At 49.2% G+C, this 26,747-nt stretch overlaps 2 protein-coding genes across 4 annotated transcripts in view; both read left to right on the plus strand.

Moving 5' to 3' along the window:
• Positions 1–26,747, plus strand: part of WDR76 (WD repeat domain 76) — a 108,158-nt gene that overhangs the window by 23,092 nt on the left and 58,319 nt on the right. For all 3 annotated transcript variants that reach the window (XM_077263173.1, XM_077263174.1, XM_077263176.1), the window contains one exon: positions 10,371–10,420. In XM_077263173.1, coding sequence (XP_077119288.1) covers positions 10,371–10,420 — 50 coding nt within the window. The remainder of the gene's footprint in view (positions 1–10,370; positions 10,421–26,747) is intronic.
• Positions 25,034–26,726, plus strand: LOC143773390 (uncharacterized). Its single transcript, XM_077260852.1, has 2 exons — positions 25,034–25,297; positions 25,377–26,726. Exons 1-2 carry the CDS (start codon positions 25,130–25,132, stop codon positions 26,724–26,726), a joined length of 1,518 nt encoding a protein of 505 aa, XP_077116967.1. The 5' UTR covers positions 25,034–25,129.

Below are 26,747 nucleotides of genomic sequence, written 5' to 3' on the forward strand. Positions count from 1 at the left end.
AGCCACAAACCGCTTGTGCTGTAGCGATTTCCACTGTCCAACACCACCTTTTGTTTGCAGGGACAGTGGAAGCTACATTTTTTTTTTTCCTCAGCGCTGTAGCTCATTGGGCTGCCCTAGAAGGCTCCCTGACCCTGATAGCTGCGTTGCTGTGTGTGTACGACGCTGTGCAAACCAACTGCTTTTTTCAAAGCACAAATCCTGTTTTCTTCCTTTCTGCACAGCTATCTTGTGTGTTTGTCCACACTTTTGTGTGCAGCAGTCCTCTTTATAGCTGCCTGCCATACTTTTCTGAGATTACTGCAGGGAGATAAAGATTGGCAAGTCTGCCTCTGTGCCAGTCCTGTGTGGGGCATCTGTCTCTCATTGTGTGCCACCCAAAACCAGTGTGTAATATTGGGCCATTTTTTGGGGGAGGGGGTAAATTCTCCCTGTAAAAAAAAAAAAAAAATAATAGTGGGAGTCTGGGAGATAAATATTGGCAAGTCTGCCTCCGTGCCATTGCTGTGTGTGGCATCTCTCTCATTGTGTGCCACCGAAAACCAGTGTGTAATACTGGGCCTTTTTTTTTTTTTTTTTTTTTTTTTAATTCTCCCTGAAAAAAAAAAAAAATAGTGGGAGATTAAGATTGGCATTTCTGCTTGAGTGCCGGTCCTGTGTGTGCCATCTGTCTCAAATTATTGGGGCACAGAAAACCTAGTGTGTAACATTGGGCCTGATTTTCCTTTCAGTGTCAGGCACCTATTAAGGTATATATATAAATCCTACATAAGTTTGAGTTCACCTTATAAGTTGTTTTACAGTAACAAATACCGTTACTTTGGTTACGTTTTGCAAACAATGAGGAAGTCTAGTGGAAGAGGTCGTGGCCGTGGGCGGTCATTGTCAGCTGGTAATGATGGTAGTGGTGGTGGAGCATCAGGTGGTCGTGGTAAAAGCAGTACAGCACCTAAGTCTCGAGTTGTTGAGCCAGGTTCGTTGTCTGGCTACACAAGGCCTCGAACGCTCTCTTTTCTGGGAGTAGGAAAACCACTTTTGAAGCCGGAGCAGGAGGAACAAGTATTGGCTTTCATTGCTGACTCTGCCTCTAGCTCTTTCGCCTCCTCCTCGGAAAGTGCCAAATGTCAGAGCAGTGCATCGTCAGTGGATGCTCCCGGTCAGGAACAAGTCGCTTCCTTGTGCCCTCACCCAGAACAACAGTGAAGGATGCGTCAGTCGACACAACAGGTTACTCCATGGAGCTCTTTACACATACCGTTCCTGGGTTAGACAGTGAAACAGTTAACAGGCCATGCCCATTAGAAGTTGAATCGGACATGGAGTGCAGAGATCCACAGCCAGATTACTATGCTGGTCCTTTGACTCAGACCAGAACATTGCCCTCGCAGTGTACTGAGGCAGAATCAAACCCAGCGGAGACTATGGTGCCCCGTCACGAACGCTATACCACCGGCTTACACGGTGACACAGACGAAGTTGCACACGACATAGAAGAGGAGGTCATAGATGACCCAGTTGTTGACCCCGATTGGCAGCCATTGGGGGAACAGGGTGCAGGCGGCAGTAGTTCTGAAGCGGAGGAGGAGGAGCCACAGCAGGCATCAACATCACAACAGGTTCCATCTGCCGGGCCCGTATCTGGCCAAAAACGCGTGGCAAAACCAAAACCAGTTGGAGGACAGCGTGGCCATCCGGTTAAAGAAGCTCAGTCTGCAATGCCTGAAAAGGTATCCGATAGTAGAAAGAGTGCAGTCTGGCATTTTTTTAAACAACATCCAAATGATCAGCGCAAAGTCATCTGTCAAAAATGTTCAACTACCTTAAGCAGAGGTCAGAATCTTAAAAGTCTAAATACAAGTTGCATGCATAGACATTTATCCACCATGCATTTGCAAGCCTGGACTAACTACCAAACGTCCCTAAAGGTTGCAGCACCCTCGGCCAATGAAGCTAGTCAGCAACGCTACATCCCTTCCCTCACTATAAACCCACCATTTCCCGCACCACCTGCAGTATCTGTGCAGCTTTCGTCGCCAGGCCAAAGCAGTCAGGGAATCACCAGGTTTGCAGTAGGAAACACTGCATGTAGGGCACCGGCAAGAATACCATCTCCAACCCTCTCTCACTCACCCATGTCCACCGGCACCACCGCTAGTTCCACGATCTCCAGCTCTCCAGTCCAGCTCACCCTACATGAGACTCTTGTTAGGAAAAGGAAGTACTCCTCCTCGCATCCGCGTACACAGGGTTTGAACGCCCACATTGCTAGACTAATCTCATTAGAGATGATGCCCTACCGGTTAGTTGAAAGCGAAGCTTTCAAAGCGCTGATGGACTACGCTGTACCACGCTACGAGCTACCCAGTCGACACTTCTTTTCTAGAAAAGCCATCCCAGCCCTCCAACAGCATGTTAAAGACCGCATCGTCCATGCACTCAGGCAGTCTCTGACTACAAAGGTGCACCTGACAACAGATGCATGGACCAGTAGGCATGGCCAGGGACGTTACGTGTCCATCACGGCACACTGGGTGAATGTGGTGGATGCAGGGTCCACAGGGGACAGCAATATTGGGACAGTTCTGCCTAGCCCACGGTCAAGGAAAGAGTTGGCTGTAGGCGTTCGCCCCCCCTCCTCCTCTTCCTCGTCCTCCTGCAGAAGCGAGAGCTCGTCCACAGACCGCAGTCGCAGATCCACTCCATCCGCAGCTGCCACTGTTGCACACCAGGTGTGCCATTAGGGGACAGCTAGTGGCAAGCGTCAGCAGGCTGTATTGGCAATGAAGTGTTTGGGCGACAACAGACACACCGCGGAAGTTCTGTCCGAGTTCTTGCAGAAAGAAACTCAGTCATGGCTGGGCACTGTACATCTTGAGGCAGGCAAGGTAGTGAGTGATAACGGAAGGAATTTCATGGCTGCCATAGCCCTTTCCCAACTGAAACACATTCCTTGCCTGGCTCACACCTTAAACCTGGTGGTGCAGTGCATCCTGAAAAGTTATCCGGGGTTACCCGACCTGCTCCTCAAAGTGCGCAGACTTTGCTCGCATATCCGCCGTTCGCCCGTACACTCCAGCCGTATGCAGAACTATCAGCGGTCTTTGAACCTTCCTCAGCATCGCCTAATCATCGACGTTGCAACAAGGTGGAACTCCACACTGCACATGCTTCAGAGACTGTGCGAACAGAGGCGGGCTGTTATGTTTTTGTGGGAGGATACACATACACGGGCAGGCAGTTGGATGACAGACATGGAGTTGTCAGGTGTGCCGTGGTCGAAGTTACAAGACCTGTGTCAAGTCCTTCAGTGTTTTGAGGAATGCACACGGCTGGTTAGTGCAGACAACGCCATAATAAGCATGAGCATCCCCCTAATGCGTCTGCTGATACAAAGTTTGACGCACATAAAGGAGCAGGCGTCTGCAGCCGAGGAAGAGGAAAGCCTTGATGACAGTCAGCCATTGTCTGGTCAGGGCTGTGTAGAGGACGCGTTAGCGGGCGAAGAGGAGGAGGAGGACGAGGAGGATGATGGGGATGAGTACTTTTTTTTTAATGAGGAAGCTTCTCCTGGGCCAACAGAAAGTAGTAGCGTTGCAAGGCCGGGTTCTGTTTTTTTAAGGGAGACAAGTGACGTAGATTTGCCTGTAACTGCCCCTCAAACCAGCACAACCGCAGATTTGCTAACTGGAACTTTGGCCCACATGGCGGATTATGCCTTACGTATCCACAAAAGGGACCCACGCATTATTAAAATGATGAGCGATGACGATTACTGGTTGGCCTGCATCCTTGACCCTCGCTATAAAGGCAAATTGCAAAATATTATGCCACATGAGAACCTCGAACAAATATTAGCAACCAAACAAGCTACTCTTGTAGACCGTTTGATTCAGGCATTCCCAGCACACAGCGCCGGTGATAGTTCTCACACGAGCTGCAGGGGGCTACAGGGCAGAGGTGTTAGAGGTGCACAAATCAGAAGTGGCGTTGGACAGCGGGGTTTTCTGACCAGGTTGTGGAGTGATTTCGCAATGACCGCAGACAGGACAGGTACTGCAGCATCTATTCAAAGTGACAGGAGACAACATTTGTCCAGTATGGTTACTAACTATTTTTCATCCCTTATCGATGTTCTCCCTCAACCGTCATTCCCATTTGATTACTGGGCATCCAAATTAGACACCTGGCCTGAATTGGCTGAATATGCATTGCAGGAGCTTGCTTGCCCAGCAGCTAGTGTGCTATCAGAAAGAGTATTCAGTGCTCCTGGTTCAATATTAACCGAAAAAAGGACTCGTCTGGCTACCCAAAATGTGGATGATCTCACCTTCATTAAAATGAACCACTCCTGGATTTCAAATTATTTTGCCCCACCTTTCCCGGCTGACACCTAGCTTAACTATAAAAAGGTCTTGCTTGTGGACTGGTCTTACTGAGTGTTCCAATCTCTTAATTTGCAGCAGCTGTTTGTCCAGCATACGACATGTTTACACCTCCCTCAATGGGAAAACTCCCCCCACGGGGCCGTGGTCTCGCCACTTGGCGCAAGCACCCGTTAGAGTGCCGTTTGTCTGAAGAGGTGGGTGTGCCCGCTTTTGGTCGACGGCACTGCCACTGGGTCCCTCATAGTACAATAAAGTGTCTCTGGCGGTGGTGGCGCGCACCCAACGTCAGACACACCGTTGTAACATGAGGGGCCCTGGGACGGTACTGCCGGCCACAAGAGAGCTCACCCCCCCAGCTCAAACTGTGCTCTACCACGTGCAGAATTATCTCGCACAGCTCCACCAATGTTTAGTCTATGCGCTGACATCATTCAATGCCTGGCACTGACAATACCAATTTTGTTGACATCTATGATGCTACTTAAAGTAGTCTTGGTCAGTGTCCTATATTGACACCAGTAAAAACTTACTGCCAAATTACTTTGTCAGAAACTCAGCAGATGAGCCCACCCCTGTACCTAAGTATGCCACACTTTTTTTTTTGTTGTTTTGCGAGACATTAACATCTATTTATTTTTTGTGAGTACTAACTGTGTCAGACACTCCTTGCAATCGTCCTCCGCTGACCACACCAATGCTGCCTGTGTACCCCTGGAACCTATTTTAAAGTGCATAGAGCCTATTTTTAGGTATTTTAGGCCTAGTAAGCCTGTCTGCGGTCCCTACTTGCAATCCACCTCCTCCGCTGACCACACCAATGCTGCCCGTGTACCCCTGGAACCTATTTTAAAGTGCATAGAGCCTATTTCTTTATTTTATGTAATATTAAAAAAGCCATGATGGACTACGCTGTCCCACGCTACGAGCTACCCAGTTGACACTTCTTTTGCAAGAAAAGCCATCCCAGCCCTCCACCAGCACCACCTCCATTGTCCATGCACTCTGGCAATCTGTGAGTACAAAGGTGCACCTGACAACAGACGCATGGACCTGTAGGCATGGCCACGGAAGGTTACGTGTCCATTACTGCGCAATGGGTTAATGTGGTGGATGCATGGTCCACAGGGGACAGCCTACTAAGTCTGTCTGCAGTCCCTAATTCAAATTGTCCTCCACTGTCTAAATCTGAGCTTCAACCTTCTGGCTCTCATTAAGTGCTTTTTTAACAAAAAATTGGTGGTTACGGCCTACTAACGGTGTCTGCCGCTCCCTGGTGTTGTCTTCAACTGTATAAAGCTGAGCTTCAGTCTTTAGGCTTTCGGCCTATAGTATCAGATATTAAACTGCATTCGGCTTTCAACTTTGGTTACGGCCTACTAACGGTGTCTGCCGCTCCCTGGTGTTGTCCTCAACTGTATAAAGCTGAGCTTCAACCTTCTGGCTGTCATTAAGTGCTTTTTTAACAAAAAATTGGTGGTTACGGCCTACTAACGGTGTCTGCCGCTCCCTGGTGTTGTCCTCCTCCTGAGTGTTCTCCTCCTCCTTAGTGTTCTCCTCCAGGTTGCCTTGTCTGAGCTTCAACCTTCTGGCTCTCATTAAGTGCTTTTTTAACCAAAAATTGGTGGTTACGGCCTACTAACGGTGTCTGCCGCTCCCTGGTTTTGTCCTCCACTGTATAAAGCTGAGCTTCAGTCTTTAGGCTTTTGGCCTATAGTAGCAGATATTAAACTGCATTTGGCCTATTAGTGTGGTTGGGCCCTTAAAACAGTGTCTGCTGCTCCTGGGTTTGCTACTCCACTGAACAAAGCAATGCCGCCTGTCTAGTCCTGTTACCAATTTTGAACTGCATTTAGCCTACTTTATTCTTTGGCCCTATATCTGTTTCCTCCTCATCCTGCCCATTGCCCAGCCACTGCTAGATGAGTCTGCTGGTACATTGACCTAGACCACTACATTCCCCTTGCACTCTACACAGCCAGAATCTGACCCTGCTGAAAGTAAGGTTCCCCTTCCCGCATGTTATACCACCTTACACAGGGACAAAGAGGAAGGTGCAGATGAAAGTGCAGGTTCCTTCATCAGGTGGGGGGGCATACTCGTTGGCGACGTCACTGGCACAGGGCCCCTCAGAGTACGCAAAAGTGTCGCTGCTGGTGGGAGGCGCCCCCGCCGTGCAAACACACCGCTGTACTTTGAGGGGCCCTGTGCCAGTGCCAATGAGTGGGCCCCCCCTGCTTGTTTAGGATCACAGCACTTGCAAACTTGACATACTTACCTCTCACTGCTCCACCGCCGTGACGTAGTCCACGTTTCCTGGGCCCATTAAAACCTTGAACCAGCCCTACCCCCCACAACTTTTGCCAAATGACCCCCAATTTCCAATGCCCAACTATTATTATAAAGTTAATTAAGATTGACAAGCTTCAGAAACAAGAATGGATGTTTTTGGCATTAAAATGGGCACTGTAGGTGTTTTCCTGGCCTCCACTCACTGCCGACTATGCTTCCCCATTGACTTGCATTGGGTTTCGTATTTCGGTCGATCCCCGACTTTTAGCGATAATCGGCCGACTGCACTCGACTCGACTTTGGACAAAGTCGGGTTTCGCAAAACCTGACTCGATCTTAAAAAAATGAAAGTCGCTCAACCCTAGTCAACACCAAATAACAGGAAGGGCAAAAACAAGCGGCTTCTGGAAGTTGTGTTCAGTTTTGGGATGAAAGTTTTGCAGTCACTCTCTGCTGGCTGTCAGGATTCTCCAGCGCTGGTGATAAGAGCGGTCAGTCACGTAAGTGCAAGTAGGTGACTTGCATACTTCCCGCCACGTTATGACTAGATGTGTGCGGTCTCGCTCACTATAAAGTAATTGAGCAGGCCAAGCATGTCTAGTAACCATGTGACCACACGCACTCTCTGCTAGCATTTTATTTAGACATCATTTTTTTCCCCAAAAAAAACTGTCTAAATATAATTAAAACATTCATATTATCCACTGTATCATGCTACAGTGCTAGCGCCTGCCTGGCAAATGTGTTTTCTCCTACGACTCATTGGGGGACACAGGACCATGGGTGTTATGCTACTGCCACTAGGAGGACACGAAGTTAACACATAAAGAATAACAACTCTCCTGCAGTATACACCCTCCTGCTGGCTCTGAGTGAACCAGTTCTTGCTTAGTGTCTGTACTGTAGGAGGCACTTGGGCCTCTTTCAGACCCCACCGTTTTTATTTTTATTTTTTATTCTATTTTTTTCCTTAACGGAGCGAATGGAGGCAACGGTCCCTTTTCTAGGTTCCAATCTCCCCCGAACCATCAACAGGCAAGTACGTGGAGCGTTCCTCCCGTATCCTTTCCTGCAACGTTGGATGCCATCCCTGAGCTCACCTTACGGGCGACGGTTCCTTCGTGTTCCGATCTCCCCCCTCCATAGCAGGCGACCACATGCATAGCCGGACATAAATGTGTATGGCGTCCGTGCAGCCCCCCTCTGCATCACCGCTGAGTAGCGGATGACGCAAGGCGGCAGAAGCTCTCGACCCCCTCCCTGACTATGGCGACGTTGGATTGAGCATCAGCCCACCGCATCTACCGTGAGTACACTGCGGGGGCCGAGGCGCTGGGGGGGTCCTGGTCCCCGGGTATGCAAGGTCCGCACCTCTAACAGAAAGCCCGGGTTCGTGGGTGGTCCGCAGCGCGCATTTTTGATGAAGGAGCGCTCCTCAGGATGGCACTAATAGCGGTCACGACGCCGCAGCCGCAAGCTTTTCAAATTTAGTCCCCGGCTTTTCTCCTCCTACAGGCTGGAGTCCTTGGCCACGCCCACCGGCAATTACCGCCGCCCATATTTTCCAGCGCTTCTCTTTCCATGAGAAGCGCTCACAGATCTTGGCGGCCATCTTGGTACACCCAGCGCTGATCCTGCAGCGCTGCTCCAGCCCTCCTAATCTCTGGATCCGGGGTCACAACAGATATACAGCCTTCAGGACCATACATTGCGGACCTCCCCTGGGGACTCAAGACACAGGACCTGGGTAAGCTGCAGATACATAGATTAACCCTTCCCCTGCTAGTAAGCGCTCTCCTCAAGGTTAATATGTCTCAATCAAGGCCTCACAAAAAGTCTGGGAAAACCCACACTGTATTCATGTACTTGCTGCATGTACCTCTTGTAAGGTCTCATTACCCCGGGGTCACAATACTGCATTGTGCACAGCTTGTGAACCAGCGACTGTTCAGGAACCACCTGTTACAGATACCGAACCTAGTGAGCCTGGTCCCCGAGTGGGCTTACCTCCCTTACCCGGTCTATGGCATCCCTGGCAAAAGCGTTAGAATCGTTCCGAGACCCCTCCTCTAACCAGGGCACTCTTACGGACGACGCTTCTGATCCTCAAAACCCCTCGTACTCTAGGGGTCGTACCTTGCCAAGGGGCTCTCGCCCTTCCAGAAAAAGGACTCGTGCCATATCCCCAGACCATCACTGGGATTCGGGTTCTGAGAGCTCCATTTCTCGCTCCCCTTTCATTGGGGCTAGCAGAGCACCTGTTTCAGAGGACAATTCTGACACGTCCCTAGATCAGGAATTTCATCACGATCAGGAGACTCTCGATTCTCTGAGTCAGTGAGTAAGGCTTTGAAACTCGAGGAGGAACCCTGATCTAAAACTAATCATGCAGTGTCCTTTAAGAGGACCAAACGAGCTCACAAGGTATTCGCTACTCATCCTGAATTTAAGGAAATTGTTGAATCTCACAGGATCCGTCCCGATAAACGATTCACAGGGCAGAAGCCCATGGAATCAAAATATCCCTTTGCCTAGGATCTAAGTAAAGATTGGTCTCAATCTCCCCCGGTAGATCCTCCTGTATCACGCCTGGCTACTAAATCTATTTTATCCTCTTCGGAGGGCGCCTCTATTAAAAATCCAACTGATCGTCAGATCGACAATATGGCGCGTTCAGCCTTTGAAGCCTCAGCAGCCGCACTCTTCCCATCTTTTTTCTTCCACAACAGAGGCCCTTTCGGAACCAGCAACAGCTGTTTTTTTTTTGCTTCGACTCAAATTGGTCCTCTACTTCCACATCCTCCGGACCTGGACGGGCACAACGTAGGGAATAGAGGTCCTCAAACCTCTTACAAACCTTCCCCCTCTTGGAGAGGCAGGCCTAGGCAGTCGGGGTCCAGGGGGTCCAGACCGGGCAGGTCTCCAACACGACGACTCTGCGGTATCCGGAGGACACCGTCAAAGTTGGTGGCCCCCTGCTTTCCTTCAGCGGCGCGTGGCTCTCGGTCGTTCACAACGAATGTGTCCGCGACCTAGTGTCCTCTGGATACAAGATAGAATTCTTCTCTCTTCCACCAAATCGCTTTTTCCCGTCTTCTCCTCCCAGGGCAAAGGCATCAGAGTTCTTCCAGGCCATAAGCTCTCTAAAAGACGGGGTTATTATCCCGGTTCCTCAAAGCGAAAGGTTTCAAGGTTTTTATTCAAACCTGTTCATTGTTCCAAAGAAGGACGGTACAGTACGGCACATACTGGACCTAAAACTGCTAAACAAATTTGTCAGGGTGCGATGGTTCCGGATGGAATCGCTTCGTTCTGTCATCTTTTTAACCAGTATAACAGCACCAATCTGACACCGTCCGTAGGTTACTCAGCACAATCCTGCTGACAGGTTCCCTTTAATTAATTTACTTACCGCTATGTGGTGCAGAGATGCTGCAGAACATTTGCAACATCAAAAACTCACCAAATGGGAATGTAGCCTTACTTACAGGTACTGTTCCTAAAACCACCATCAAGCACTGAAAGAGAGAATATAACCATTTTGCTGAGGACCGCTTCCTTGTTGGCAGTGCATGGAGAGTAGAAGATGTGAAATGTATCCATAATTTACTTAAGTTTGCTGAAATGCGTTTTCTCATATTCTTCGGTAATTGTTGGTCTGCAAATTTATGAATTGTTTTTCATACTGTTTTACAGATTTCATCAGCTCTTTGTCACCTGAAGAAAACTAGAACAAATGTCAAAAGGTAAAGTTTAACATTGAGTCTATGTTGAACTGTGAATTTTGCACACTGAGGTGGGGCAGTGCTATCTGTGTCCTCACAACTCTTCAAGACCGAAGGCTTTAGTGCTCTCCTTTGCAATGTTATCATAAGTGGGATTTATGTTGTTTCAATGAGGTACACAGGAGACTATGGGTGTTGACTTTTGTCCACAGGAGGCTTAAGGTACCTTCACACTAAACGATATCGCTAGCGATCCGTGACGTTGCAGCGTCCTGGATAGCGATATCGTTTAGTTTGACACGCAGCAGCGATCAGGATCCTGCTGTGATATCTCTGGTCGTTGCACAAAGTTCAGAACTTTATTTGGTCGTCAGACCGGCGTGTATCGTCGTGTTTGACACCAAAAGCAACGATACCAGCGATGTTTTACACTGGTAACCAGGGTAAACATCGGGTTACTAAGCGCAGGGCCGCGCTTAGTAACCCGATGTTTACCCTGGTTACCAGTGTAAAATGTAAAAAAAACAAACACTACATACTCACCTTCGCATCCCTCGGCGTCCGCTTCCCACACTGACTGAGCGCCGTAAAGTGAAAATACAGCACAGCGGTGACGTCACCGCTCTGCTGTTAGGGCCGGCGCTCACACAGTGCAGGAAGCGGACGCCGGGGGACGTGAAGGTGAGCATGTACTGTTTGTTTTTTTTACATTTTACGCTGGTAACCAGGGTAAACATCGGGTTACTAAGCGCGGCCCTGCGCTTAGCAACCCGATGTTTACCCTGGTTACCCGGGGACCTCGGCATCGTTGGTCGCTGGAGAGCGGTCTGTTTGACAGCTCTCCAGCGACCAAACAGCGACGCTGCAGCGATCGGCATCGTTGTCGCTATCGCTGCAGCGTCGCTTAATGTGAAGGTACCTTTACACTGATACAAGACAAAAAATAGTTGATTCCTCCCCTGCAGTCTACACCTACCGTACTTACTGTCACCATCCTAACACCAATTAAGCTTCCTGTCTGTATGAGGCAGACACAGGTTTGGACAAGCCAGATTTCTGTTTTTTTCTCTTCTTGCAGTTATTTAAATTTGTTGTTTTCCCTCTCTTTGCCAGTAAGCAGAATTGGGGGAGATGCAGGAATAAGTCACACTTTCTGCCCCTCTACCCTTGACAGCAGGATTACGCATCTGTTTCTGCAGACTACTATTCGGGCTGTCGGCTCCTGTCTGCATTCCAGGTGAGGCTTACAGCAGGCAAGTTCAACACAGGGTTTTTTAGGTCACCCATGACTGCACCATGAGAGAGGGGATCTGCCCTTCAAGGACTGGAAACCTACATGATCAGTTGGTTTCCTGTCCTTGACTGCAAAACCTGTTAGCAGGATCAGCGTACCTGAAGATTGAAGAATCAGTTCTTAGACTTGTTCCCAGGCATGGCCAATTGGCTCAGGCAACGATCTTTTCCCTGCCTCAGCTAGTGCAGGGTCCTTGGAAGCGCCACTGTGGGTACAGGGGAACTCTCACCAGTGTGCAGGCACAAGCAGTTGCCGGCTGTTGCGCAGCTTGAACTGTGCGCTCACACATGCGCCGGGAGGTGTGCATAGATGATGCGCATGCAAGAGCCTTGTGACCTGGAGGGGCAGGCTGTAGCAGACAGGCATCCCTCATTCAGTTGCCAAAAAAACCACGTGGTGAGTACTCTTTGTGCTTTGGCAGTCCTTCCAAAGAGATGGATCCAGGCACCGAGCGGCAGCAGGTGCCGCAGCAATAACGTGGGAAGTCTCGAGAGCAGGTTGAATGGCGGCGGGGGCCACTCTGGTGAAAGACGTGACACTGCAAGGAGTAGCAAGTCTAGTCAGTGGAGCTCCAGTAAAATGGATGATTCCTCTGCCTCATAGAAGATATATTGGCTGATATGTTTCCTTCTCTTAATCTGGGACCTTTGATTGCATCAGAGTGGTAAGTGATCTTCACGAGAGTTCACTTTGTAATGAGGTTTTTGCTTTCTTGTCATTTGTCAGTGAAAGATCTGTGTCAAAATCTAAGCACAAGGAGTGTGCGCTGTATAAAGTAGTGTTGCCAGATTCCTACCTGAAAAGACTTTGCCAGTCTTGTATAGAGGAAGCACTAGCAGAAGAGACCCCAAATTTCAGCACTGAGCTAAGGTCCATCATTATGGCAGAAGTTAATGATTTCCTTAGATCCCTGACCCAGAGAGAGGATCAGAAGGAAAAGAAAAGTAGAAGGGCTAGGCACTTATCCCCTGAGTCAGACATTGCCAGTAGAGCGGATAATGATGATGGTGCCTCAGATTCCTCTACTTCAGTTTCTTCATCAGACAGTAATACAAGCGGGCCTTACTGTTTCCCGATAGAGGGTACCGATAAACTAGTAAAAGCGGTCAGAGCCACGAAGGGGATAGTTGATTCAAAGCCTGAAAAGTCTGTGTAGGATATCGGAGGAAACGTAGACCATTTCCTATGAATGAAAGGATTCCTCCACTAGTTCAGCAGGAGTGGAAGAGACCTGAAAAGAGAAGCTCCCTTCCCCCATTGTTTAAAAGGAAATATTCTTTTGATGAAGCTTCCATCTGGGATAAGGGTCCTAAACTGGATGTGGCCATAACAAAAGCATCTAAAAAATCTCTTGACTTTGAAGATATGGGTATGCTAAGGGATCCCCTAAACAGGCAGGCACTTTTCGCTAAGGTACTTGGGGAACCTTCAGCCGGAGCCTTGAAACCAGCAGTCGCAGCAACGTGTACTGCAAGAGCTTTGATCTGGTTAGATCGCCTAGAAGACCGGTTGAAGGACAAGGTAGCTAGGTACAATGTTTTAGCCACAATTCCACTCATGCGGGGGCAGCATTATTTTGTATTGGATGCTTTGGTTGACTCTGTGCAACTAGCGGCCAGCTCAGCAGTACTTTACTTTCAAATGCTGACTGTAGGGCTCTTTGAAGTGCTGGCTGCGAGATATTCAGGCCAGATCAAAATTCTGCTCCATTCCATGTGAGGGAGAATATCTCCTTGGGCCCAGCCTTGCATGGGATTCTGGAGAAGGCTGGGGACTTCAAGATATGAAACCCTATTTGGGCAATTCTAGCCTACAAGAAGTTCTTTCGGAGGAGTAGGTTTAACCAAAGGAAACCCCCAAGAGAGCAGGACAGATGGGATGATCATAAGAAAAAAAGCGGAGGATTTGTTTGGAACCTCCTCCCAGGATCTTAAAACATCGGCCCAGTGACTCCTGTTGCCAGAAAGGGGTCTTCCCCTTTTTCCCGTCCTGGGAAAAAATATCCAGATGCAACTGGATATTCGGCCTCATAAGTACAGGCCTAATGCTAGAGTTCCAATCAATTCCACAGAGAAAATGTATTTTGACTCCTGCTTGGACCTCAATGAGAGAGAAACTGTCCCTGGAATCCGTAGTCCTGAATCTGGTTCAGAAGGCTGTCCTCTTGGAAGTCCCTATGTCAGAGAAGGGGGAGGGGGTATATTCTAGTCAATTTGAAGGCTTAAACAGATCACTGAAGATTCAATCATTCAAGATGGAATAGAATGTTGGAGTTGGAAGGGACCTCATTGTGTCCAACCCACTGCTCAATGCAGGAATTCAAAAAACCATCTCAAACAGATGTTTGTCCAGGCTTCTTTTGAAGACTTCCATTGAAGGAGAACTCAGCACCTCTCGTGGCAGCCTGTTCCATTCATTGATCACTCTCACTGTCAAAAAGTATTTTCTAATATCTAATCTGTACCTTCTCCCTTTCAGTTTCATCCCATTGCTTCTCGTGTTTCCATATGCATATAAGGATGATCCCTCTACACTGTGACAACCCTTCAGTTATTTGTAGACTGCTATTAAGTCTCCTCTTACCCTTCTTTTTTGCAAGCTAAACATTGCCAGATCCTTTAACTGTTCCTCGTAGGACATACTTTGCAGTCCGCTCTTCTCTGAACTTGCTCCAGTTTTTCAATGTCTTTTTTTAAAATGTGGTTCCCAGAACTGGACACAGTATTCCAGATGAGGACTGACCAAGGAGCAGTAGAGGGTGATAATTGCTTCACGTGATCTAGACTATGCTTCTCTTAATACATCCTAGAACTGTTTGCCTTTTTTGCTGCTGCATCACACTATTGACTCATGTGCAGTCTGTGATCTATTAGTATACCCAAGTCTTTTTCACACATGCTGTTGTTTAGTTCTATTCCTTCAATTCAATAGATGTAATTTTCATTTTTCTTGCCCAGGTGTAGAATCTGCATTTCTCCCTGTTAAATACCATTCTATTAGCTATCCCTCCCAGCTTTGCATCGTCTGCAAATTTGGTTAATTTACTTTGTTATGTCATCTAGCTCATTTATTAAAATGTTGAACAACACTGGGGCCAAGACAGAGCCTTGTGGTACCCAACTTGAAACACTTTTCCAAATGGATGTGCACCCATCTATTACCACTATTTGAGTACCATCACTGAGCTAGTTATGAATGCACCTAACCGTAGCCTTGTTAATCCCATACATGGTAATTTTTTCAACAAGGATAGTATGAGACACTTTATCAAATGCTTTGCTGAAGTCGAGATATTCTGTCCACTAGCACCCGTAAAGCTCTATATAATTGTGACTTGGCAGAAAATCATTGGATTTCCTGATTTATTAGAGCATTCTCAAGGTCTAGACCCATTTTGAGGAAAAATTTTAGCGCCATGGGATTTCAATCTGGTACTAACAGCCATGACAGATGCACCATTTGACCCTATAGAATCAGTGTAATTTAAAATTTCTCTCACTTAAAACGGCCCTCCTATTAGCTTTAACATCTGCTCATAGGGTCAGTGACATTCAGGCCCTATCTGTAGGTCCACCATTCACACAAATCCTAGAAGACAGAATCATTTTGAAACTTGATTCTGCCTAAAGTAGCTTCCCGGTTCCATGGAACGCAGGTGGTAGTCCTTCCTTCCTTTTTGCTGTATCCCAAAAAAACGTAAACAAAAAACCTTCATACTCTAGATGTTAAGAAATGTCTGGTTAGATTCCTGTTGGTTACTTAAGCCTGAAGGAGGGGGATAGTTATTTGTTTTTGTCCTTTCAGCGACACGGGAAAGGGCTTTAGGCTTCAAAGTGCACTACAGCTAGTAGGATTAAGGAAGGCCATTACTTTAGCTTATTCAGCTAGTGGCAAAGCGGTACCAGAAGGGTTACAGACTTACTCCACAAAGGCTGTGGCAACCTCCTGGACAAAGAGTTCGGACGTGGCAATATCATGGTGTTCGTGTTTTTATAAGCATTATAGACTGGATATGGTTTCTTCTTCTTACCCCACCCTTGGGATAAGGGTTCTGCAGGCTGCGGTCCCACCCTGAATTTTTATTCTCTGTAATTTTCTCGTGGTGCTGTCATGGGTGATCAAAAAAGATGTAGTTACTTACCGATAATGGGATTTTTCGGAACCCATGACTGCACCTTTTATATTCCCTCCCGTCATGTGGGTGAGCAATTCTTTTGCTAGAGTTCCCCTCTTTCATGGTGCTGTCATGGGTTCCGAAAAATTCCATTAACATTAAGTAACTACGTTTTTCTCTATCGCCTCTCATTGGGGGTTACAGGAACCATGGGGTGTATGCTGCTGCCACTAGGAGGCTGACACTATGCACAAAAAGTTAGCTCCTCCTCTGCAGTGTACACCCCACCGACTGGCATTATGAACTTCAGTTTAGCTTAGTGTCAGTAGGAGGTGGACACGGGTCTTTCATTAGACCCATATCTACCTCCGTGTGTGTCGTTCATTTTCAGGTACCTCGGAGGGATACAGGGTGAATGGTCACTCCTGTATTCCCACAAACAGACTGAGTACGGCGTGTACTGCCACTCCATATCCTCATATGTCTGGTCAGAAGGACCAAGACCCCTAACACAGAAGCGTTTTCAGGTGATTCGGACCCGGTCCTGCCTCCGTTTCCCACCCACTCGCCCACCAGAGCCTGTCGGTTTGAGGAGACGAGGGTGTCCTTTAACAGGTTTTTTCTTTAGGACGTCTCTTATATTCTGGATGAGGAGGTAAGCATACAGATGAAGAAAGGTGAGTATTTTCTCCCGTCAGCTAGTAGCCTAAATCCTTCTAAGAGTGGGACTCGGTGGTTTTGTATGGAGAAGGCACTGTGTCTCACAGTTTGCGGTTCCAGGGCTCTTACCTCACCCTGGATCTCTCTTCAGCTTCCCTTGTGCGGATAGTTCCCCTTTGTCAGGATGGGTCCACCATGGAGGGGGTTCATTGCGGCGGTAGCGCCGAGGCCTTGTAAGGTCTCCTTGCCGTCTCTCCCGCCACGGCGGTCTCCGGGCTCTAATCCAGGCCCTGGCTTCTGTCAGCGCCTAGTCCGGCGCTGTGCCTCTGCCCCCCGCCCTCTCCTTTTGGGTGGGCTAGTCTTGCAGGGCCTCCACGCCATGGCTCCCCTTCCCGCCGGCCACCGGGGCTACTTTAGGCCCCGGCTTCTGTCGGGGCCTAGTGCGGTGTTATGGCTCTGCACCCCCCGTCCTCTCTTTCCGGCAGGCTTCTCTCCCGCCCGTCTTCCCCTCTTCTATCCGGCGCTTAGCCACGCCCACTCCTCCCAACCTCAGCACAGACTGCGGCCGGCTCCATCTTTGTACCTTCATTCGTGCAGCTTCAGCGCCGGCTGCTTTCGGCGTCATATTTTTCCCCTCTTGGCTCGTGCTGCGGACTTCAGAGAGCGGGTCTTTGCACCTTCGCTCCCTCCTTTTCAGCAGCGTGTGGTTTTTTTTCACTGCTTCATCTACATTCACCAATCTCGGCGTGTGGACCCAGCGGTGATTCCTCCTACAGGACCTACTTTCCCTGACGACCTCCTCCAGCCTCTACTGCGGAAGCTATCCACAGGACATCTGCCGTGAGTAGCTCTGCACTGCGGACGGATACTCTTCCTCTGCTTTAAAATTAGACACTTTTTGTGCTCTCCTTGTAAGGGCAGGTTCCCCTCAGGTCAGTCCTCTCCCACCTGTCAGGACTGCAGCGATCCCAACGCTCAGGAGCCCCCCTCTGCCCCGAGTGAGTGAGGCCCCTATCCCAGAGTGGGCTACCTCTCTGTGTCAATCTATGGCAGATCTCACCAGGGTATCCCAGACCCCGGTGTCCGTTCTTGATAAGTTGCCCTTACAGACCTCCGCGGTAGCCAGCGGGTCACAGGAAGCCCTGTCCGAGCCTGCCAAGATAGGCCGTAAAGGGTCAAGACAGGATCGCCGGTCCGACTCCTCTTCCCGTTGCATCTTGTCATCTCCACTGAGTCAGGTGAGGCGTTCTCGGACGCACCTTCAGAGGGATGTTTTGGATCTGCATTCTGACCAAATCGCTAACATGAGGGATATGGTTCAGAGCCTCATTGGAGCAATCAACCAGACCTGTGGTATCAAAGATTCCTCTATGGAACCCACGGATCAGGCGGTTTCGTTTAGACGGTCGAAGCCACCTTCCAAGGTCTTCGCTCCTCACCCTGAATTCGAGGAGATGCTGACCAGAGAAAAAGAGAATCCGACCAGACGCTTTCAGAGTGGAAAGCCTTTTTCTCTGGAGCTCACTGCTAATTGGACTGCTTCTCCCTCAGTGAATCCTCCAGTTTCCAGGCTGTCCACCAACACGGTCCTTCCGCTATCTGGCGGAGCATCTCTGAAAGATTCTAACGATAGTCGTAGAATCCTTTGCAAAGTCAGCCTTCGAAACAGCTGCGTCTACTTTTGCCCGGCCTTTGCTTCCACTTGGGTTTCAAAATCCATATCCAAATAGGTCAAACAACTCCATCGGGGTATCCTGGGTGGGGCTCCACCTGGACAGCTGGCGGAGCTTGCCAACCAGATTTCTCATGCGGGGTGAATACTTGGTCTCCGCTTCCCTAGATGCCGTGTATTTTGCGGCTCAGGTGTCCAGCAATGCTGTTGCCACCCGTCGGACCGTTTGGCTCAAGGCCTGGCTGGATTTGTCTTCTAAAAAGTCCCTTACCAGCCTGCCTTTTCAGGGTTCATGTCTCTTTGGTTCTAAGCTGGACCAAATCATTAAGGACGCCACCGGGGGCACAAGTTCCCTACTTCCCCAGCCTAAACCTAGCCGCCCTCCTCCTAGGCGGCAATTTCTGTCCTTTCGGCTCTTTCGTCGTTTCGCGTCGTCAGATTCCTTTTCCCAACAGCAGAGGCCACAGGCACGTCAAGAGAAGAGGGTATCCTTTAGACCTACTCCTTCCTGGCGTTCTCACTACTCCCAAGGTAGATCCTCCAGGTCTAGGACTGGAAGATCCACCTCGGCATGACTCGCCACAAGATCCCAGCCCTCTTCCCAGGCTGGGCGGCCGTCTCCTCCTTTTCAGAGACGTCTGGATCTCCACAGTAGAGGACGCATGGGTCAGGGAAGTTGTATCCTCGGGATACAAGATAGAGTTCGTTTCACAACACCGGGATTGTTTCTTCGAATCCCGACCTCCAAGGGACCATTCTCTAGTTCCCGTTTTTTTCGCAGCCATCGCTTCACTTTTCAAATCCGGGGTAATCGTTCCCGTCCCAGAACAAGAACGGTTCACGGGTTTCTATTCAAATCTTTGTGGTACCAAAAAAAGACGTCCAGGTTCGTCCCATTCTGGATCTCAAATTGCTGAACAAGAGGGTTCGTCTGAGACACTTCAGGATGGAATCCCTTCGTTCAGTAATTGCTTCCATGGAGGCTCAGGAATTTCTGTGCTCCATAGACATCCAGGACGCCTACCTCCATGTCCCGATATTCCCGGGACATCACCGATTCCTGCGTTTTGCAGTACTTCAGGAACATTTCCAGTTTGTCGCCCGGCCATTCAATCTTGCAACCGCTCCCAGGGTTTTCACGAAGATCATGGCAGCCCTGATAGCCATCTTGAGGGTCAGGGGCCTGGTACTTTTTCCGTACCTCGACGACATCTTCATCAAGGCTCCTTCTTTTTCTCAGGCTCACGAAAGCCTGTCCATCGTCCTCGACACTCTAGCCCGTTTCGGGTGGCTAGTCAGCAGGAAGAAATCCTGTCTTGTCCCTTCTCAGCACCTCGTTTTTCTGGGCATGTTCTTAGACACTCGTCAGACCAAAGTCAAAGTCTTCCTTACCGAAGACAAGAGATCCATCCTTCGTCGGGAAGTTCGCTTGCTCCAGGGTCCTCGGCTTCCCTCCTTCCAATCGGCCATGAAGGTTCTGGGAAGGATGGTTGCAACCTTAGAAGCAATTCCCTTCGCCCAATTTCACTCGCGACCTCTTCAGCAGTCCATCCTATCACAGTGGGACAGGTCTGTATTCTCCCTGGATCGTCCGGTTCGACTCTCTCCCTGGGTCAAGCGGTCACTCAACTGGTGGCTGATGTCACCTCTCATCTCCCAGGGCAGGTCCTGCGTTCCAGTTCACTGGCAGGTGGTGACGATGGACACCAGCCTTCTCGGCTGGGGTGCGGTGTTTCGTCACCTGACCGTTCAGGGTCGTTGGTCGGTGTAGGAGTCTTCTCTGCTGATCAACGTCCTCGAGATTCGGGCCATCTTTCTGTTCCTTCGTCACTGGGAAAGGATTCTCAGGGGTCTACCAATCCGAATCCAGACGGACAATGCCACGCCTGTGGCATATGTCAACCATCAGGGGGGACTCGGAGCTCCTTGGCCGAGGTATCCAAGATCCTCCTCTGAGCAGAGGCAACGGTTCCGGTGATATCCGCGGTGCATATCCCCGGCGTGGACAATTGAGCCGCTGACTTCCTCAGCCGCGAGAGCCTCACGGCAGGGGAATGGTCCTTGCATCAGGAGGTCATCCATCAGATTTGTCTTCGATGTGGGACTCTGGACGTGGACCTCATGGCGTCCCGAATTAACAGAAAGGTCCCTCGATTCATCTCCATGTCTCACGACCCTCCAGCAGTGGGCCTCGATGCTCTGGCCATTCCTTGGTCGCAGTCCGTGCTCCCCTATCTGTTTCCACCCCTTCCCTTGCTTCCCAAGCTGTTGAAAAAGATCAAGGCGGTAGGGGTGCCGGTCATTCTGATCGCCCCGGAGATCTTGGTTTGCTGAAGTCGTCAATCTTCTCGCGGACGCCCCCTAGCGCCTTCCAGACAGACCCGATCTGCTGTCTCAGGGTCCGATCTGCCACCCGACTTCTCAGTCACTCAGTTTAACGGCGTGGCTGTTGAGACCGCAGTTCTAAGAGCGTCCGGCCTTTCGGGTCGGGTGATTCACACTATGATCCAGGCTAGGAAGCCTTCATCTTTCAGGATCCACTATCGTACCTGGAAAGCTTACTTCCGTTAGTGTGAGTCCAACCACGTTTCACCTATGTCCTTTTTCCCTGCCTTCCATTTTGGCTTTCCTTCGGGCAGGACTGGACTCGGGCCTTGCTCTTAGTTCCCTAAAGGGCCAGGTTTCTGCGCTCTCCATCCTTTTTCAGAAGACGTTATCTTCTCGGCCACATGTTAATACCTTCCTTCAAGGAGTAGCCCATGCTGTCTCTCCGTACAGGGCCCCTGTGGATTCATGGGATTTAAATCTTGTGCTGGACGTTCTGAGGGGTTCCCTCTTTGAGCCTCTTGGGGAGGTTTCCCTGTCTGTTCTATCTTGGAAGGTGGCCTTCACTTCTATCCGCCGCGTTTCCAAGTTGGCGGCCCTTTTTTGCCGACCTCCTTTCTTGGTTATCCACCAGTACAAGGTGGTCCTTAGGCCTCCCTCCGCCTTCCTTCCTTCCTAAGGTGGTTTCCACCTTCCACCTCAACGAGGACATTGCTCTATCTTCCTTTTGCCCAGCTCCGACTCATCCTCTGGAGCGATCATTGAACAAGCTGGACCTCGTCAGAGCAGTGAGGATCTACCTGGCTAGAACGGCCGCTTTCCGGAAGACAGATTCTCTTTTCGTCTTTCCTGATGGCACGCATAGAGGCCTGCCGGCTTCCAAGGCCACTATTGTTCTCTGGATCAGAACGGCAATTTTGGAGGCTTACCAGGTCAAGAACAGCGTGCCCCCTCCTGGAATAAGGGCTCACTCTACCCGGGCAGTCGGCGCTTCCTGGGCGGTACACCACAGGGCCTCCGCCCTACAGCTTTGCAAAGCGGCAACCTGGTCTTCCATCCACACATTTGCCAAATTTTACAAGGTCCATACCTACGCTTCGGCGGATGCCAGCCTAGGCAGAAGGATCTTGCAGGCAGCAGTGGTGAGTCCTCTGACATGATGGAAGTCTGTTTTTCCCACCTCAGGGACTGCTTTTGGGCGTCCCATGGTTACTGTGTCCCCCAATAAGAGGCGATAGAGAAAACAGGATTTTTGGTTGCTTACGGTAAAATCTGTTTCTCGGAGCCTTCATTGGGTGACACAGCACCCTCCCATATTATTCAGTTTCTGTTGTTCGGTGTTCTATGACTGTTCTCATGTTTACAGTTCTCATGTTTGTTATTATGTTATTTCAATCTTATTGTTTTCTCCTACTGCTTTCTCACTAACTGAAGTTCATAATGCCAGTCGGTGGGGTGTACACCGCAGAGGAGGAGCTAACTTTTTTTGTGCATAGCGTCAGCCTTCTAGTGGCAGCAGCATACACCATGGTTCCTGTGTCCCCCAATGAAGGCTCCGAGAAACAGATTTTACGGTAAGCAACCAAAAATCCTGTTTTTTTGACCGGACAAAATCCTAGTCCTTTTCACAATAATGTCAGTTGATCTTCAGATAGCTTGAAAGGTTTAACATTGGGTACTCAAGCCATGTGAATATATGCGGATGCCTCCGCATGCGTCGTTTTGGCGATGCGTCGAGCACAACATGCTGCGGTTGGCACAGCGTCATCAATATTATAGATAAGTATGCAGGATGCATGCCGACGTAGGCGGAGCTGAATGGAAGAGGTGCGGCAGTGGGCGAGGCTTAACTGAGGAACAACGCAGCCCTCCGCAGCTCTGCTCAATGCAAATGTGAAACCAGCCTAAGAGGTGCGGCAGTGGGTGAGGCTTAACTGAGGAACTACGCTGCCCTCCGCAGCTCTGTCCAACTCAAATGTGAAACCAGCCTGAGACACGGATCTGTCTTATGTGAGCCGCTGTGCCTATTGGAGCCAAAAGAGGAATCAGAAAAGTCTTCAGTAGTGTTGATATTTTAGTTAGAGGAGCCTGTGGACTCATGAGACATGCTGAAGCTTTCCGTATGACCTCTTTGATGAAAGCTGGAATAACCATGCTGGGTGCGTCTTTTACCACCTTTTCAGGAAAGTTCATAATCATGCTTGTCTGTCTCAAATTTGACACGTTTGATGTCCACAACATTCTCTAATTTGTATAAGTTATTTTCCATTTTCTGATTGAGTATATTGATGTCCTCCAAACTATTATATTTATTCATGCAAGTTTGGATTTTAGTGATATCTTCTTTGACTTGATTAATTTCCAGTTCCTCATATATTTAGTAATAAGCTTCATCAGCTTCAAGGAGCATTGTGATATTATTATTATTTGTTGTTATAGCGACATTCCATGGCGCTTTACATGTGAGGAGGGGTATACATAAAAAAAACAAGTACAATAATGTAAAACAATACAGGTCACGACTGGTACAGGAGGAGAGAGGACCCTGCCCGCGAAGGCTCACAATCTACAATATCCGTTCCCATTCTTGTGCAAATTTGTCCGAGTAATTACATTTTTTTTTTATTAATCCTTAAACCCCTGGGTATAAGATTCTTGGACAAATAAGATTGAAGGGAAGTCATATCCCACCAAAGTCTAATTACCGTATATACTCGAGTATAAGCCGAGATTTTCAGCCCATTTTTGGGGGCTGAAAGTCCCCCTCTCGGCTTATACTCGAGTCATACCCGGGGGTCGACAGGGGAGGGGGGGGGGGGGCTCTCTAATTATACTCACCTACTGCTGGCGCGGTCCCTGCTTCTTCCAGCGCTTCATATTCTTCCTGTACTGAGCGGTCACATGGTCCCTCTCATTACAGTAATGAATATGCGGCTCCACCTCCCATAGAGGTGGAGCCGCATATTCATTTTGGTAATGAGCGGTAACTGTGACCGCTCAATACAGGAAGAAGATGCAGCGCTGGAAGAAGCAGGGTCTGCACAGCGCCAGCAGTAGGTGAGTATACAGCGCTGCGCGATATTTACTGCTCCTCGTTCCAGTGCGGCTCCGTCATCAGCATCCTCTGGCTGTGACGCTCAGGTCAGAGGGCGCGGTGACGTAGTCAGTGCGCGCCCTCTGCTGAACGTCAGTGCTGAAGACTGAGCCGCACGAGGAGCAGGTAAATATTGAAAGTGCCGGGGGTCCTGAGCGAAGAGAGGTGAGTATGTGATGATTTTTTTTTTTATCGCAGCAAAAGCATATGGGGCAGTGACTGTACGGATCATCTGTATGGGGCCATAACGATTGTGCAGCACTATAAGGGGCAGTGACTGTACGGAGCATCTTATGGGGCCATAACGATTGTGCAGCACTATATGGGGCAAGTGACTGTATGGATGATCTTATGGGGCCATAACGTTTGTGCAGCATTATATGGGGCAAGTGTCTGTATGGAGCATCTTATGGGGCCATAACGTTTGTGCAGCACTATATGGGGCAAATATCTCTATGGAGCATTTTATGGGGCCATTATTACCCTTTATGCAGGATTATATGGGGCATATTTTAATATGGAGCATCTAATGGGGCCCACCAAACTTTATGGAGCATTATATGGGGCTCCTGATTCAATATGGATTCAAAAACACTTAATCTACTGATGTCTCAATTAATTTTACTTTTATTGGTATCTATTTTTACTTTTGAAATTTACCGGTAGCTGCTGCATTTTCCACCCTAGGCTTATACTCGAGTCATTAAGTTTGTGGCAAAATTAGGGGGGTCGGCTTATACTCGAGTATATACGGTACTTTACTTTTACGGTTCTCCAGTTTTTCTATTCGCCACGACAGCACCCACTGAGAGAGGGGATCCGCCCCTGGGAACAGGAAACCTACAGAGAGATAAAAGGGGCGGCCCCCCCTCGCTCCTCAGTTGGTTTCCTGTTCCTAGACGGGAACCCACAGAGAAGACTCTATGGAGTATGAAGAGGAAAAACCCGCCTGGACTGCCGCCTGTACGACTCTGCTGAGCGGCAGGGGCTCCAGAGCGGGTAGAACAGAGACGGGGGATGATCCTGTGGACCCCTCGTCTGCTGATGCTGTCAACAGTCTCCCTGCTGGGACACTGTTGTATGGGCCACCAATGATGCGGAGCGGCACCTACCTCGTCCGGCCCGGGGTCCTGGGCAGGTAAGAGGATATACTCCTAAGAAATATGGAGCTGCGGTGGTGCTGGCGTCTCCCCGGTGGTTGGTTCCCCTCCTGGTGCTCCGGAGCGGAGATACTGAATGTCTGACATGGCTGCAGGTGCGGCGTCTTCCAGCATGTAGCAGGGACGCCGGCGCATGCGCAGTAGCATCGGCGTCCCGGAAATGCTTAGTGGAACTTCCGAGGTCACGAGGTCAGCCTGGGCTCGGCTATAGGCGCCATTGCGGTTGCCGGTAATTACTACAAGCATCTGCGGCTGGAGAAGGAGACTGCGGGCCACACACCTGGACTAATCGCTAATCTCCTCTATGGTCAGGTACAAAAAAAAAAAAAAAAAAGGGGGGGAGTGCTTTCTCAGCTGTGAAGCACAGGCGGTGCTATATAAGGCAGTTTAGAGCTCTCCTGGTTGCGCAACATGTCGTCCCAGGAGGATATCGAGCGCCCACTGGAGGATTTAATCCTGCCTAGTGGTGATGCCAAAGAGAAAGGCAGTGGACACTCAAAGAGGAGTGACTCCACTGAGAAATCTGTGAAAAAGTCAGGCCGCTCTGCACCGAAAGCTGATCGTACAACCCGGCAGACGGTATTTAACCTTACTCCTGGGTAAATGTGTACCTGGCTTTATGGGGGCTAATGGTAGTTCTCCTACTTCTATCTTATAGGGTAAGCGGACGGAGAAATCTAGGCACAAGCAGTGTGCGATGTGTATTGAGCCCCTGCCGGACTCCTATATTAAAAAATTATGTCAGAGTTGCATAGATTACACCTTGCAGCAGGAGAGTTCGGTCAGGATGAAGGAGATTCGTCTCATGATCAGGGAAGAGCTTCAGTCCTTGGGAGGTAGTCCGGCGGTGAATGTTGAGAAAAGAACCAGGAAGGCGCCTTCACCTGCAGCAGACACGTCAGCAGAAAGTGGGGAGGTCAGCTCAGACGTTTCTCAGAAATCAGGCTCCTCGGATGAGGAGGATTACGTCTGTTTCCCCACAGACAGTGTAAATAATCTGATTAAGTCAGTGAGAGGTACTATGGGGGTAGCAGAGTCTAAGGAACCTCAGACACCTCAGGACGCTATGTTTGCTGGTCTTTCACAGAAAAAAGGCCATGTGTTTCCAGTGAATCAGGCCATCAAGGACCTGGTTAAACGGGAATGGAGTAAAGGACAAAAGGGGTTTGTGCCAGTCTCGTGTAAAAGGCGGTACCCCTTTGATGATGAGGACTTGACCACTTGGTCCAAAGTACCTAAAGTGGATGCGGCGGTGGCATCCACCTCCCGCCGTTCTTCCCTGCCAGTTGAAGATGCAGGTTCCTTATCAGATCCTATGGACAGGAAATCTGACACAATACTTAAAAAGTCATGGGAAGCCTGTGTAACGGCCTTTAAACCTGCAATTGCAGCCACTTCTACTAGCAGGTCTATGCTAGTTTGGCTTGACCAGCTGGACCAAAACATTAAAACCGGAGTATCCAGGGAAAAATTGCGCTCCGCTATTCCTTTAATTAAGGGGGCTGCGGCATTTATTTCTGATGCCTCTATTGACTCACTCCGTCTAGCGGCCAGAACGGCCAGTCTTACTAACACGGCTCGTAGAGCCTTATGGCTAAAAAACTGGAAAGGAGATGCCCAGTCCAGGTCTAAATTGTGTGCCATACCCTGTCAGGAAGGGCGTTCAGGAAGCCACCATTCGGCAAGAAGGGAGGCTTTAAAGACCGATGGAATAATAATAAAGAATTCAAACAAAAAGGAAATCTATTCAATAAACGTCCCTTTAAGCCAGCGGATAAATTCCGTTGACCCGGTTCTGCCAGTGGGAGCTAGACTTCTACACTTTGCAGAGCAATGGAAGGAAATAACGGTCAATCCGTGGGCCATCAATTTAGTTTCTTCAGGCCTCGCTTTAGATTTCATCCAAACACCTCCGGATTCCTTCCTTCTTACATCCTTAAAATCTAGGCCTCAGCAGGAGGCCCTTGAAACGGAAATTAAATCCCTCATATCCAAACAAGAAAGATAAGGGAAGAAGGAGCAAGAGTCC

This window comes from Ranitomeya variabilis, chromosome 5 (genome assembly GCF_051348905.1).
Source record: "Ranitomeya variabilis isolate aRanVar5 chromosome 5, aRanVar5.hap1, whole genome shotgun sequence".
NCBI lineage: Eukaryota > Metazoa > Chordata > Amphibia > Anura > Dendrobatidae > Ranitomeya > Ranitomeya variabilis.